General features: G+C 53.4%; 1 protein-coding gene across 1 annotated transcript in view; it reads right to left on the minus strand.

Annotated features, from left to right (window-relative positions):
- Positions 1–2,964: 2,964 nt before the first annotated feature.
- The window catches only part of DSCAML1 (DS cell adhesion molecule like 1), a 334,021-nt gene continuing 323,738 nt past the window's right edge, over positions 2,965–13,247 (minus strand). The window contains 10 exon segments of the mRNA XM_037841599.1: positions 2,965–4,008; positions 5,478–5,789; positions 6,269–6,463; positions 7,115–7,267; positions 7,571–7,689; positions 7,847–7,877; positions 9,894–10,049; positions 11,507–11,794; positions 12,248–12,436; positions 13,149–13,247. Of these exon segments, the coding sequence (XP_037697527.1) occupies positions 3,533–4,008; positions 5,478–5,789; positions 6,269–6,463; positions 7,115–7,267; positions 7,571–7,689; positions 7,847–7,877; positions 9,894–10,049; positions 11,507–11,794; positions 12,248–12,436; positions 13,149–13,247 (2,018 nt within the window). The 3' untranslated portion in view covers positions 2,965–3,532.

A 13,247-nucleotide genomic window follows, 5' to 3' on the forward strand; every position in this document is an offset into this window, starting at 1 on the left:
TAAAGGGTTCTGGGAACTGTAGTGGCCAGTCACTTTCCAGCAGCAGCTCTGGAGGGGGAGCACAAGGCTTTAGTGGAGAGCTAGCCTTCTGGGACATGCCCCTTCTCCCCAGGCTGCCGTTCTTAGGCCTCTGCCAATTTACACACAAGCCAGACCATGGGCCTCTTGAGGAAAGGAGCGTTGCATCTCCAGTGCTCAGTGCAGTGAAGGTCCTGGACAGTGCTTAGGGGTATTTGGTGAATGGACCCAGGCTTGGGTTTCATCTCACCTGTTAAAAGTACAGATTCCTGGGCCACACACCCACAAATTCTAATTCAGGTGGGACTGGTAAAAATTGGCCAGCTAAAGAAGATATTGAGGTTAGAGGTTATGAACAAATAAAATTTATTTTTTAACAAGCATCTCAGGTGAACCAGATGGGCAACCAGCTCGAGTCGTTGAGGGAGAACAGAGGCAATCCCCCTGAAGGTTTTGGAGGAGGGCTTCTCAAACTTTCATGTGCATGTGAATTCCCTGGGCATCGGGCTAAAATGCAGATTCTGATTCAGTACTTTCCTGATGAGGCCTGAGATTCTGCAGTTCTGATGAGTTCCAAGGTGAAGCCCATGCTGGTGGTCCGTGGGCCACTCTTTGAGTATTAAGGCTATAGAGGGCAGATGATGGCAGGGAAGGAGCAAGAAAATGTTTAAAATGACTATCCCAGACACACAGAGTTCAGCAATGACAGGTTGGGGTGGGTGAGAAGGCTGATTTGTGAATTAGCTTTTAGTTACAGTTCCAATAGGCAAGCCTGTGGTTCAGCTAAAGAAGATATTGAGGTTAGAGGTTATGAACAAATAAAACCATACATCTTTTGCACAGGTCTGTTTGAATTTCTTAGATCTTGGGTTTTATAGTAAGGGGAGCAGCTAAGTTGAACTCAAGTTAAATGGGCTCACATTTAGTTTTTGTGTTGACTGTCCAAATCCTTCTCATCTTACAGTCCCCCTCACTTACCCAGCCTTCTCCGACAGCCCTCCAGAGCTGCATGTCTCCTCACCAGAATAAAACACCTTAGAGCTTCCCCTTCCATCCAGCCCAGCACTTTAGCAAATCTCTGGCCTGAATTGTTTACTGATGATTCCACATGACTGGTTTTCTTCTGGTTAGTCCAGCAGTCTCACTTGGTCCCATCGGACTCTCCACCTGGCAACATCCTTGGAGCCAAACTAAAACTCAGCCTCTGAAGAGTGGAACACCGGGTCGTGTTGCTCAGTGGTTAAGGAATCTCAAGCTCTTGAATTTGAAGCTCATCTCCATCTCTTCCTGCTCCTCCAACCTTGGAAAAGCTCCATAACTCCTGAGAACTCACCTGTCACATGGGCATCACGGCACCTACCTCCCAAGGTGGCAATGAGGGCTATGTGAGCTGAAGAGCAGAAAGCCTCAAGCCCAGCGCCTGGCACATAGTATAGGGCTCCATAATGTGTTTTCATTACACTGTTTCTTCTCCTTCTCAGCCCCTTAGCCAGGTGCCTCCATCTTCTGCCCACTCTGGGGAGTTGTTCATTCCCTTGTGCTGATCAGAGTTGGGTCTGAGTTGTGTCTGTTTCCCCGGAGCCCAGCAAGTAAGGGAGGGGTTGCGTTTTTGTTAAATTCTAGGAAGAATGCTCAGGTTTGATCATTGCGCCTGCAGTTTGGAAGGTGACCTGCAGATGGTGCTCGCAGCCCTGCGAGGCGTCCCTTCTCAGGGATGGAATGAAGCTGGGCTGTCACCAGGTGTCCAGAGTGCAGAGTCTTGTTCTCACCCGTGCCATGAGCTGGTTCTCCGGGGTGGCTCATGGGTCGGGGTCTGAGGTAGGGATTTTCACGTGGGTCTAGGAATCACCAAGCTGGACTTAATCTCTGGCTCCTTCCTGCCCTCCCTCCTGGTGCTGCTGCCCTCTCTCACTAGGCAATGTAGTTATCCATGGGGAGCAGCTCCCCTCTACCCTGCACATGTTGCAGGGGACAGCGGGCCCCAGACTTACCTTCCTTCCAGATTCCTGATCCATAACTCAGCCTCAACTTGGGGTGCTGAACTCAGGAGCTCCCTTTGCCTTCCTTTCCCCACCTTGACCATGGACTTTATGCCTCTGGGCTTTTGCTGGTCTCCTGCCCTAGGTCTTCACCTGCCCTCTGCCTGTCCAAACCCGCCGTGTCCTGAGGCCCAGCTCACACGTTGTCTCCGCTGGTCGGAAACAGCTCACCTGCTGCACCTGACCTGCACCTCCACGTGGGCATGTTCCTTCTACCTGGCAATATAAGTGCCAACTCCTCAGAAACCAGGTGGAGTACCTGGTGTGCCTGCTGACCTGATTCTCTGGCTGAGCTCCAGCTACCTCTTCCATGATCCCTTTCCAACTCTCTGACCTCCGAGGACCTCCCTCTTCTCCCTCCGACTCGTCTTGTCCTGCAGTCAGCCCAGAACATCAGGCTCTACCCTGATCTCAAGGTATATATGATTTTTTTTCCTGTGCCTCCCCCACCCAGTTTAAAGTCGCATCTCGTATAACTTAGCTTCTCTCTTGGGGTTTCGTGTAGCTTTGTTCCCTGGCTGTCCTGTAACCTCCCAGGGGACAGAAGCCAGTAGACCCTTACCCGTCTTCTCCATCAGGCTTCTCAGAGCCCTTCCCTAAGTGGCCTAACTTCATCCTCTACAAAAGTCCCTCAACTTACACATTAGGCCACTGTGGTTCAGAGGGGTTAGGAGCTTGCTCAGAGCCACAGGGCTGATCCCCCCTTAGGGCTCAGCACAGATCTGAGGACAGAACAGGGGCTCGACAGATGCACCGAGGCTGACTGAGAGCCTTTTAAAAAGCTTAAGGCGCTGAGCCAAAGCCCAGGCTCCCCTACGAAGTCTCTCCATGAGAGTCAGATGGCCTGGCACAGGGGTCAACCCTCCATCTCTACTGGCCCCCACCAGATGGGAAAAAAGCCACCACATAGAAACATAACCTTTATTGCACACGGCGCTGGGTCTTTTTTCATAGAAAAAGGTATTAACACATAAGCATCTGCAAATTGAAGCAACTCCTGGTTTTCTTGGAACAGTAAAATCGCATGCAGTGTCTCTGAGTTGGGGATTTTGGTCTTTGTCAAAACCACCTAGATTGGAGAGTTACGGGGGTGCGGTTAGGAGGAAATAGTTGCTGAGTCTTTGTGCCTCTTTTTCAGAATCAGGTGAGAGAAATATATACATATAAAGCTTGTGGATGTCCTCCTCCCTCTGTCTATATGTATATATCTCTCCACCTGTATTTTGTGGGGTGGGGGGTTCGACTTGAACCGTCAAATTCTTTGTGCCCTGGGTTCATGGAGAAGAAGAAAATAGTTTCATTTGTACAAAAGAGTTCTATGTACAAGCGTCCTTGACTTGGGGGGGAGATTGTCTTTCTGTTGTCGGTTTGTTTTTGTCTGTCAGTTTCGTATAAATAATGCAGGCAAACAGCCAGTTGGTGTGAGGGCTGGGGGTGCAGCTGGGTCTGTGTGTGGGTGCTCTTCTCCTGCACCCCTACACCAGGGTGTAGGACTTGGAGTAGGCCCCGGCCCCCTGCTTCTGAGATCGCCCCACCCCTGATGTGCTCATCTCGAGAAGCGAGTCCCTGGAGCCCCCCATTTTGGTGTGTGGGCCCCCGGCCCGCGGAGGCTCGGTGCTGGGGGCCGGGGGGGCAGCGCTGGGGGCAGCAGGGGGCTCGGTGGGGGCGGGTCCAGGTGCTGGGGGTGCCGTGCCAGCTGGGGGGGCTGGCATGGCCAGAGTCCTCTGAGGTAAGGTGGCCGTGGAGGCGGCAGCGGGGGCCCCTGGGTGCGGGAGGCCCAAGGGCTTGCTGGCAGGGTCCAGGGTGAGGTGGCGAGCCTGGGGGTGGTAGGTTCGAGCCAGGTTCCGGATGGAGGCCTCGCGGGGCGGGACCACGGGGCAGGGCTCACGCCCGTCTGCCTTTCGGAAGAAGGCCTCTGACTTGGCATAGATGGGCAGGTTGCAGTAGTCACCTGGAATAACAGAAGCAGAGGACGTTAGAGGCAGAGACCTCTGGGAACCGTCTTGTTCACCCCCGGAACCCCCGATCTCCTCCCTGATATGGCAGAGGAGCCTTCTACAGAATGGGTGAGAAAAAGATGAGGAAAGATCAGCTACTTGACCTCTCTGAGCCTTAGTTTCCTTATCTGTGAAATGGGGCTAATCATGTTTCCCTTCAGGGTTATTGTGAGCAATGAATGAGCCTTAACACAGAGGCTGGCACATATAGCAGTTGCTCAATAAATTGATAGTGCTTGTTCAATGATCACTCTAGGCAGGTCAGCTGGCCTCTGTTTAAATACCTCGGGTGGCGGAGAGCTTTCTACCTTTTAAACACAAGGCCTTCCTATCAGCTTTGGCTGTTGGAAAGCTTTTCTTTATCATACCTCCCCTGGGCCCTCTTTTCCAGGTAGAATGTTCCTAATTACTTAAACGGCCTTTGTATGATGTGCTTCTAAGACTTCCGCCATCCTGGCCCCTCTGCTCTGTGAGCACCTCCTCCCCACATACGTCTATAAATGTGTCTCTGTGTCCTGTAATGGGCCAGGCTCTTAATTTAGATTATCTCATTTAATCTCCACAACAGCCCCTTGGATAGGTTAATACCTGCCTGCGTTTTGCAAATGAGGAAATTGAGACTCAGGGAAATGAAGCAATTTGCTCCAATTTGCACAGCTAAAAGGGGGTGGGGTGCCATTCAGGGCTGCTATTCTCCAAAGTCCTTGTCCTTCCCGTTACCCCAGGCTCTTCTCTAGACGACCCAGGAACCCCAGGCTGGCATGGACACTTAGCATGGCCGGTTCCAAGTGGACCAGACGCTGCACTGCCTGACAGCCCAGGCCTGGCACGCCGTGGTCCCAGTGTCTGCAGATGGCCTTCCCTCCCCTTGGCTGTCCTGGACCTGCCCTGCTGCCCCTAAGGGCATAAGCTCTGGCCAGACCCCTGAAGTCAGGCAGTGCCCAGTCGGGCCAGGTCCCTGCCCACCATGAGGTTTGGCCACTGCAGGCCAAGTTTTGGGTCTGGATTAAGTTCAAAGAGCACTGAGACCTGTGGCCATTGGGCAGCAGTCCTGTGCCCTTAAGGGGGTCTCCTCCTGTCCTGGCACAGACTCAACTTAGGGGAATGAATGACCATAACTTAATGAGCACCTGCTCAGGGCCAGTCGGTTATGTCATTTCTAAGGCCTATAGTGACAATGCATTTGCATTTCACAAATGGGAAAACTAAGGCCAGAGAGGGTGAATGCCTTCCCCGTGGCCACAGAGATGTTATGTTGAGCCAGGACATGGGGTCCTGATGGCCTGGCGCCCCATCCTTGCTCTTTGTACTGCCCCACAGTGCCGAGGAGCCAGGCCGGGCCCGAGGAGCTGCGGGGGCTCACGGTGTGGGGTGGGGGCTGGGCATGCAGGGGGCAAGGCCGGGAGGTGGTCAGAGGACTCACTCTTGTTGGCCCGGTGAGGGATGGGCACAGCCACGTTCTTGCCCCGGTCGGCATCCTGGGGCTTGGGTGGGGAGGCGGTGAAGCGGCAGATGCCGGGCTCCGAGGGCGTGCTCATGGACGTCATGCTGTCGGCGTTCTCGTTGGTGCCTGTGGTCATCTGGTCAGAGGAGCTGTCAGAGATGAAGCACTCGGTGATCTCAAACTTGGCGTGCTGCAGCTGCTCCTCCAGCTTGGCGTGCTCGTAGGCCCGGGCCAGCTCCTCGTAGGTGGAAGAGGCACTCTCAGTGGACACCATGCTGTTCCGTCCTTTGTCTGAGGAGAAGGAAGGCACAGAGTTTGGAGGAAAGGAGTGGGGAAGGGGGAGCCATGGGGCAGCTCAAGTGAGACCAGATGGGGTAGCCACCTGAAAGCCTGGCCGCGGAGGGGCCCAGCCTCAGAAGACCCTGCCTTCCCCCTGGAGGGTGGCAGTGGGGGCGGAAATGGGATATTTGGATAATGAAGGGCAGAACATCATTCTCTCTTAAAAATAAGCAACTTTTGCCCCCTGGAACACTACGTGCACCCATATTCTCTGACATCTTTGGGGAAAGTAGAATGAAGTCCTTGACCAAGCACAAGTTGGGAAACCAAAGTGCAGAGAGGCCACGTGTTTTTGTCATGGCCACACAGTGGGTCAGCCGGAAATGAACAGCCTTGGACCCATGAGCTAGTGGGTGGGCGCTGGGAAGAATGGAAGGTAGAGATGGTGATAGCAGAGGCTGGGTGGGGCTTAGGCGGGGCCCTGGGCTCACCTGTGTCCTGGGAGAGGCTGGCACTGTAGCTGTCACTCTCGGTGACGGTGACGCCATGCTGGGAGCCGACGGTGCGCCAGTCGGAGGTGAGGGTGCGGGCGGGTGTGGAGGCCTGGCACTTGGTCAGGGTCCACTGGCTTGAGTACCGGTTCCGGGTGCTGTGGGCTGACTTCACATTCTTCCTGGACACTGGATCTGCACAGAGGGAAGCAAGAGATGGCACCCACCAACTGGGGCACTCAGGCTTGGGTGGCTGGCACTTACCAGAAGGGGCAGCAGGGAGGGAGGGGGCAGGCAGAAGCAGCCCCAGAGGCGCCCTTGGGAATGCCGAGCATGCTGCCTTCCCTGCCCACATAGCTGGCCCCGGAGGAGGAGAAGGGCAGGAAGGTGGAGGGATGGAGGCAGTAGGTGGCCTCCTGGTTCTCCCCACCCCCTCCATATTTCCCTTCAGCCTGGGGAAATGTGGCCTCCTCTCCTACCGCCTCCTGACTGTCCATTCATTCCCTACAGTCATTGCCGAATTTTATCCTTATGTCCAGAGTCACAGCGCTAGAAACAGAAGGCCCTTGGAGTGCATGGAGATCTTGATATCGCTGATGTCTCAAAATTTATTGAAAGGAAACTTAAGGCCCAGAGAGGTAAGGCTAGCAATCTAAGCAAGGTCACAGCTAGTAAGTCAATGAGTTAGGTCTGCAATCAAGGTTTTCAGATTCTAACTCCAGTGATCTTTGCATAATTCCATTCTATTCTTCCCCTTTTTTTCTATCACCTCTGCCCCATGCTGTGCTCAAGGCATCTTGTGTGGGAGGAGAGCTGTCCCCCCCTCCCCCCATGAAGAATGCATACTGGTGCCTGGCCTGATGTCAGACATGTCAATGAGGGGTCCCGTGCTCTGGATGAGGGCTGGGTGGTGCAAGGAGACCCCGGTGCAGAAGCTCTGTGGGTTGACAGCTTGGCTGAACTCGGCATCTGCCACGGGGATGGTGGCCTTGTCATCTCCTGGGGGAAGAAGGACAATCACCAGGCATCATCTTTACTTCCTAAATTTTGGGCATCATCTTTACTTCCTAAAATGCTCTGTCTTCACCCAACATTGAGACCCAGCAAGGCCAGGACAATCATCCTCATCAAACAAAGGGAGAAACTTAGCCCTTGAGAGAAGCTGAGGTTGTTGAATTGTCACTGGGGCTGTTGCTAGAACCCTGGGCACTGCCGTGGGGACTGGTGGTGGCCTTCCCTGGGTTGTGGCCCGAGGAAGCACACCTAGGGCAGGGCAGGCAGCTCTTGGCAGCTGTCACTCACCCAGCTGCTTGATGCCCTCTTTGTCCTCGATGAGCAGCTGGACCCTGGGGATGTCAATGTGTAGCCGCGGGCCCTGGGGTGGCCCCTTCACGGGGGTATCAAAGCTTCTGTTGTTCTTGCTGCAGGGAGAAGGGCTGGAGGTGGGTGGCGCAGCAGCCATAAAGGATTAGACAAGGGGATTTTGCAGGATGGTACTGGGACTACAGAGGGAGGCTGCTGTGTCCCTACAGGGGCAGTGGGAGGGGTGGAGAGAGGAAGCAGCTATGTGCCACCCACCTTATCAACATTTCCGCCAAACTCTTTGCATCTGCAAAACAGTAGAGAGAGAGAGGGGCTGGGTGAGAATGGAGTCTGAGCAGGATGAGAATTGGAAGAGGCATGGGGCACAAGATGGGAGAATTCCTTAAAATAGGGCCAGGGCTGGTGTCCTGGGAAGCAGAGGAGAAATATTAGGACCTCTAAAATAGCCCAAAAGATGATGAGGTCTCACTGCTCCCAATTCAGGATATGGCTCAAGTCTGTTTTCCGTTCCTCAGATATTTATTTAATAGGGAGATCTTTCCCAAAGGAGGGGGCACGGTAAGTGTTCTATCTGCTTTCTGAATCAACTCAAAATAACAAGACACTATGAGTCGGCTGGAAGTGGGCATGATTGGAGGGAGGGTCTGTCCTCTGTTATCTCTTGGGGAGAGGAGAGAGGAGAGGACGAGGTAGAGACGGTCAATAGGCAGTCCCCGATGGCTAACCTCACATGTCAACCAGGAGGCATTACTTCCTCCTGGACATCTGTCCCCACAACATCCAGGGATGGATTCGGGGTTCGCTTCTTTGTCTCAGAGGGGCCTTGAATAGGCTCAGAACTCACAGGATAGGAATTGAGGATAAAGGAGAGGCAAAGGGTCTGGTAATCCATTAGAGCCCTGATAACTGAGAATGATCTGTCAGTGAACCCTGATAGCTGTGTACATCCATCCAACCATTCAAGCATCCACTTGACCTATTCATCCATTCATCCATCCAACCATCTACCCATCTAATCATCCACCCATCCATACATCCATTTATCCACACATCTAACCATCCACCCATCCATCAGTCCATCTATCTGATCATCAGTCTACACATCCAAACATTCATTCATTCATCCAGCCATTCATTCAGCCATTCATCCACCCATTCATCCAATCATCCATTTGCCATTTATTCAATAATAAATCTATCCATCCATCCATCCATCCACCCATCCACCCACCCAGCCATTGAGTCATTCAACCATCTAATCATCCAACCATCTATCAATCCATCCACTCACCCATCTTACCATCCATCTGACCTTCCATCTGCAACTGACCTTCCATTCAACAATCCATCCAACCATCCTTCCTGTATACATCTTTCCATCCAACCATCTATTCAACCATCCAACTTCTCATCCATCCATTCAACCATCTCTCTATCCAATCATCCATTTGACCATTCATCCATCCATCCAACCACTAACTATCCAACTATCAACCATCCAACTATCCAACCATTCATTAAAAGCTATCCAAATCTTGGATACCCACCCAAATCTTGAACATCAAGACAGCACTAATCATTCCTTCTTCTGTGTTACTGTTGTGCCTTGGCCTCTCACATTAGACTATGAACTCTGTAAGGACAAGGACTGTCCCTTCTTCATTCACCTCTATATCCTTAATGTCTGGCAGTATCTAGGATGCAGCAGATACTTAAGAAATGTTTTCCCAATGAGCTAATGGCATTTATTAAACAGCTAGTAGGTACCAGACAATGTACTTGTCCTTGGGGAAATAGAGGGAAATCAGACCGAGTCACAACAGGTGTTGGTAACAGAGGTTGGAGTAGGGGATAATGTTAAAAATATATAACACCTGACATGGCATAAACACTACCCAAGCAGAACTGAGCAGGGGCCTGGAGGCCACGCATGCTGGGTCTAGTCTTTAGTGGCTGAATCCTAGACAAGTATGAGGGATCCTGGGTGAGCAAATAAAGCATCTGGGGTGGAAGAAGCAATATCTATTTACCAACCAACATGGAAATGTTTAAATATTTTTACAACCAACATAGCTGTACTGGTGTGTACCTCTAAAGGTCAGCCTCGGTTGGGGCAGGCACAAAGTGCTGGGGCATCCAGGAGGAAGCACTGGACAACTTAGGAGGTTAGGGTGGCAGCTTTCCCTGCAAGGGGACACAGCTACTCTCTCTCTTCCAGATGATGGTGTGAGCCCATGAGGGGTGGCCAGTGTGGCTGAGGGTCAGCACCCCATCCTGGGAGGCCCACAGGAAACTCCTCTACCTCGGAGCCGCTTCAGCCGCTTCTCTTTCCTCTTCTTGCGTACAATGAAGAGCAGTGCCACCCCCAGCGTGGCCAGGATGACTGGGCAGCCGATAGTGAACAGCTTCTTGACGTCGTCCCCCTCGCCCTGCGCAGACTTGATGGGTGGGATGGTGCCTGAATGAGGTGAGGACAGGAATCAGATGTCCCCTATGAGCCAGTGCTATGCAGGGGGCCCACAGACGGGGTAGACCTCTGAACCTCCTGCTGCCTGTGGTCTCACCCTCCCTTCGACCTGTTGGTGCAGAGCCCTGACCTTCATCTCTGCTCCCCCAAATTCTGGCCCCACAACCATGAACAGTTGTGTGGGTTTTGCACTGCATTTTGATATGAATGACTTCCTGATCCTGCTCTAGAATTATCCTCCAATCTCTCAGCATTTGTTTCCTGCCTGCTGTAGTTTGGTGTTTGTTCCTAGAGGGCAGATGGATGGGCTTGGATGTCCCCATCCAGGGGGGAGGGTGGGGAGAATCCCACAGGGAGAAGTCAGGGAAGTGGGAGCCTCAGTCCAATTTCTGATGGGGACAAAAGCCCCTAAAACCCTGCCTACTCTCCCTGCTCCCCTTCCAGGGACAAGATCTGCCAACCTTAGGCGCCTGCCTGGAGGCAGTGATAAGTTTTCTGCTGAGATAGGCCTCTGCCAAGCCCTGACCCTTCCCTGTTCAGAACCTGGCTTTGCCCTTCTGAAGGCTTCCTTGTTTGAGATCTTCCCCTTCTGATACTTCTTCTATTCTATTTCCCTAACAGGAAGGTAGACTTAGTTTAGCTTGTGACAATGGCCCCTATGAATTTTTTAGCTTCCTATATGCCTTTAATGTGTGTGTGTATGTGCATGTGTAAGAGAGAGAGAGAGAGATGTCTCTATGTGGCAGACACCAGTTAGTGCTCACCAAATATCTACATGTTCCTCTACATTTCTCAGACTTCCCTGCAGCTAGATTAGAGCCATGCGACGAGACCTGTGACTAGAAGTGCTGAGTGTCACGTCCTGGCCAAGGTAGTTAAGAGCTGGGACACCTTTACTCTCTTGCTCTCATTTTGGCAACCTTGGAGGCTATGTGTTCAAGGTGGTAGAACCCAAAGACGGTGCACCAGCCAACCCATGGAGGACTATGAGAGCAAGAAACAAATTTTCCTTGGGTTAAACCACAGAGCTTTTAGTGTCTATCTGTTATTTCAGCCTGGCTGGTCTGATCCTGGCTAACCACAGCAGCCAGAGTCCTGAGAAGGCAGGACCTCAACTACATCTCAACCTCCCTCCATCTCTCTGAAGCAACGGGGAGCAAGGATTGGACCTCCAAAGACTCTCCATCTTCAGTGTTACTGACCTGTTTGTCTGCCTGTCTGTCTGTCTGTGTTGGCCACTATGCAACTGCCCACTTAAGTGTCCACCTACCAATCTGCCGCTCCGTTTGTCTGCTTTGCCTGCTTGTTCGCCTGTCAGCCCCTTTCCCTGATGGTATCCCTGCCTATTTTTCTATTTGTTTGTTTATGTGTCTTCCGCTCTGCCTGCTTCCCCGGCACCGCCTTGCTCTCTCCTGGGAGGGGGCGGCCTCCCGCCCTTCTGGACTCACTGCCGTCGTAGTCCAGGGTGGCAAACTGGGCAGTCTCGTTGCCGCAGCCAGCGCTGTTGCAGGCCCGCATGCGCAGCTCGTACCACGTGGCCTCCCGCAGCTCAGTCAGAAACACCTCCACGGAGCTGTTGGCCCGGAGGCCCTGCCAGGCCCAGGTGCCCTTGGGCCGGTACTCCAGGACGATGGCCGTGATGGGGCAGCCCCCGTTGTTCCAGCCCTGCAGGTTAAGCCGGGCGTGTGTGGAGTTGATGTGGGTGAAGAGGTGTTGGTCTTTGCTGAAGGAGGGTTCTGGGGGTGGGCGGGCAAAGGGAGAGAGAGAGGTTAGAGATGCCAGAGGAGCCGGAGGGGCCATCGGAGCTGGGGAGGATTTTCCTGGGACAGCTGGGTTGGCAGAGGGTCAGCACAGATGGGTGGGGGATGCCCCAGGGGATAGAGGAGGAGAAAGAGGAGGAGAGAAGAGGGAAGAGGAGGGAAGGACCTGGAGAGAAGGTTATAGCAAAAGAGGAAGAGAGATGGGGGAAGAAGGAGCAGGGGAAGGCAGGGAAGTGGGACCAGCATCACATTAATGCATCATCGAGATGCGACAGTGTTGGGAAGCAGATTGAATCTCTTCCCTGCAGGCCCCCTGCTTCCTGCCCTATTCCAGCCACCTTCCATCCCCAGGTCTTGGGCTCCTCTGGCCCCATCCACCTCCTTCCTGGGCCCCTCTCTCCAGCCCCACCCCCATGGCCCGGGCCTCACCCCGCCCATGGGTCTTGGCCTCGATGATCTCGCTGATGCGCCCGGAGCCCACGCTGTTCTTGGCCGCCAGCTTCACCTTGTACCACGTGCCGCACTTGAGGCTGTCCAGCTTGAAGGAACGCTCGCTCGAGCTGATGAAGACGTCCTTCCACTCCTCACTGTTGTCTACGGAGTACTGCAGCACAAAGCCTACAGGGGTGCAGGTGGGGGGTGGCCTGGGTCATGCAGGGCAGGGGCAGCAGCAGTCCAGCCTGGGATGTGCCAACAGGCCTCTTGGGGGCCGGGTTCCAGGCTGGGCGGTGGAAGGGGGTCTTTGTCCATTCTGGGGCCTTATGCAGATCAGAAGGCAGGACCGCGGGTCCAGCCCCTGGGTGAGTTTTACTGCTCTCCTCAATCACTCTACTGTTGGGGTTCACCTGCCCAGGGAGGGCTGGGAATAGCAAGTCAGAGTTGTGGGGCTTAAAAGGGACCCCATTTGGACCCTTATTGCTCCACCTGTGATCCCCTGACCAGCTGCATCAGCCACACCCGGGAGCTTGTTAGAACTGCAAACTCTCAGCTACCAATCCAGACCTATCTGCATTTTAACAAGATCCCCTGGTGATTCATACACATATGCAAGTCTGAAAAGCACTAGCTAGTACCTTTGTCTATTTTTACAGATCTAGAAACTGAGACCCAGAGAGGAAAACAGATTCATTCAAGTTCACACAACTCACTGGTGGCCAGGAGTGACAGGGGGATGGGGTGGGGATGGGGGTGGGGTGTTTCCAAAGCCCAGACTGCTAGGACTACTCTCTGTGGCCCTGGAGTAACTTCCTTGTGGTCTGGACCTTCCCCCCAGATTGTTTCCCGAGTGTCGGGGGGCCCAGAGTTCCTTCCCCCATCTTCCCCTCCTCACCTCGGATGGAGCTGCCCCCGTTGTCACCTGGAATCCAGGTCAGGGTGATGGACGAAGCTGAGGTTTTGGAGACAGTGAGGCGGGGCTGGTCCGGGGGAA

This window comes from Choloepus didactylus, chromosome 6 (genome assembly GCF_015220235.1).
Source record: "Choloepus didactylus isolate mChoDid1 chromosome 6, mChoDid1.pri, whole genome shotgun sequence".
Classification (NCBI taxonomy): domain Eukaryota; kingdom Metazoa; phylum Chordata; class Mammalia; order Pilosa; family Megalonychidae; genus Choloepus; species Choloepus didactylus.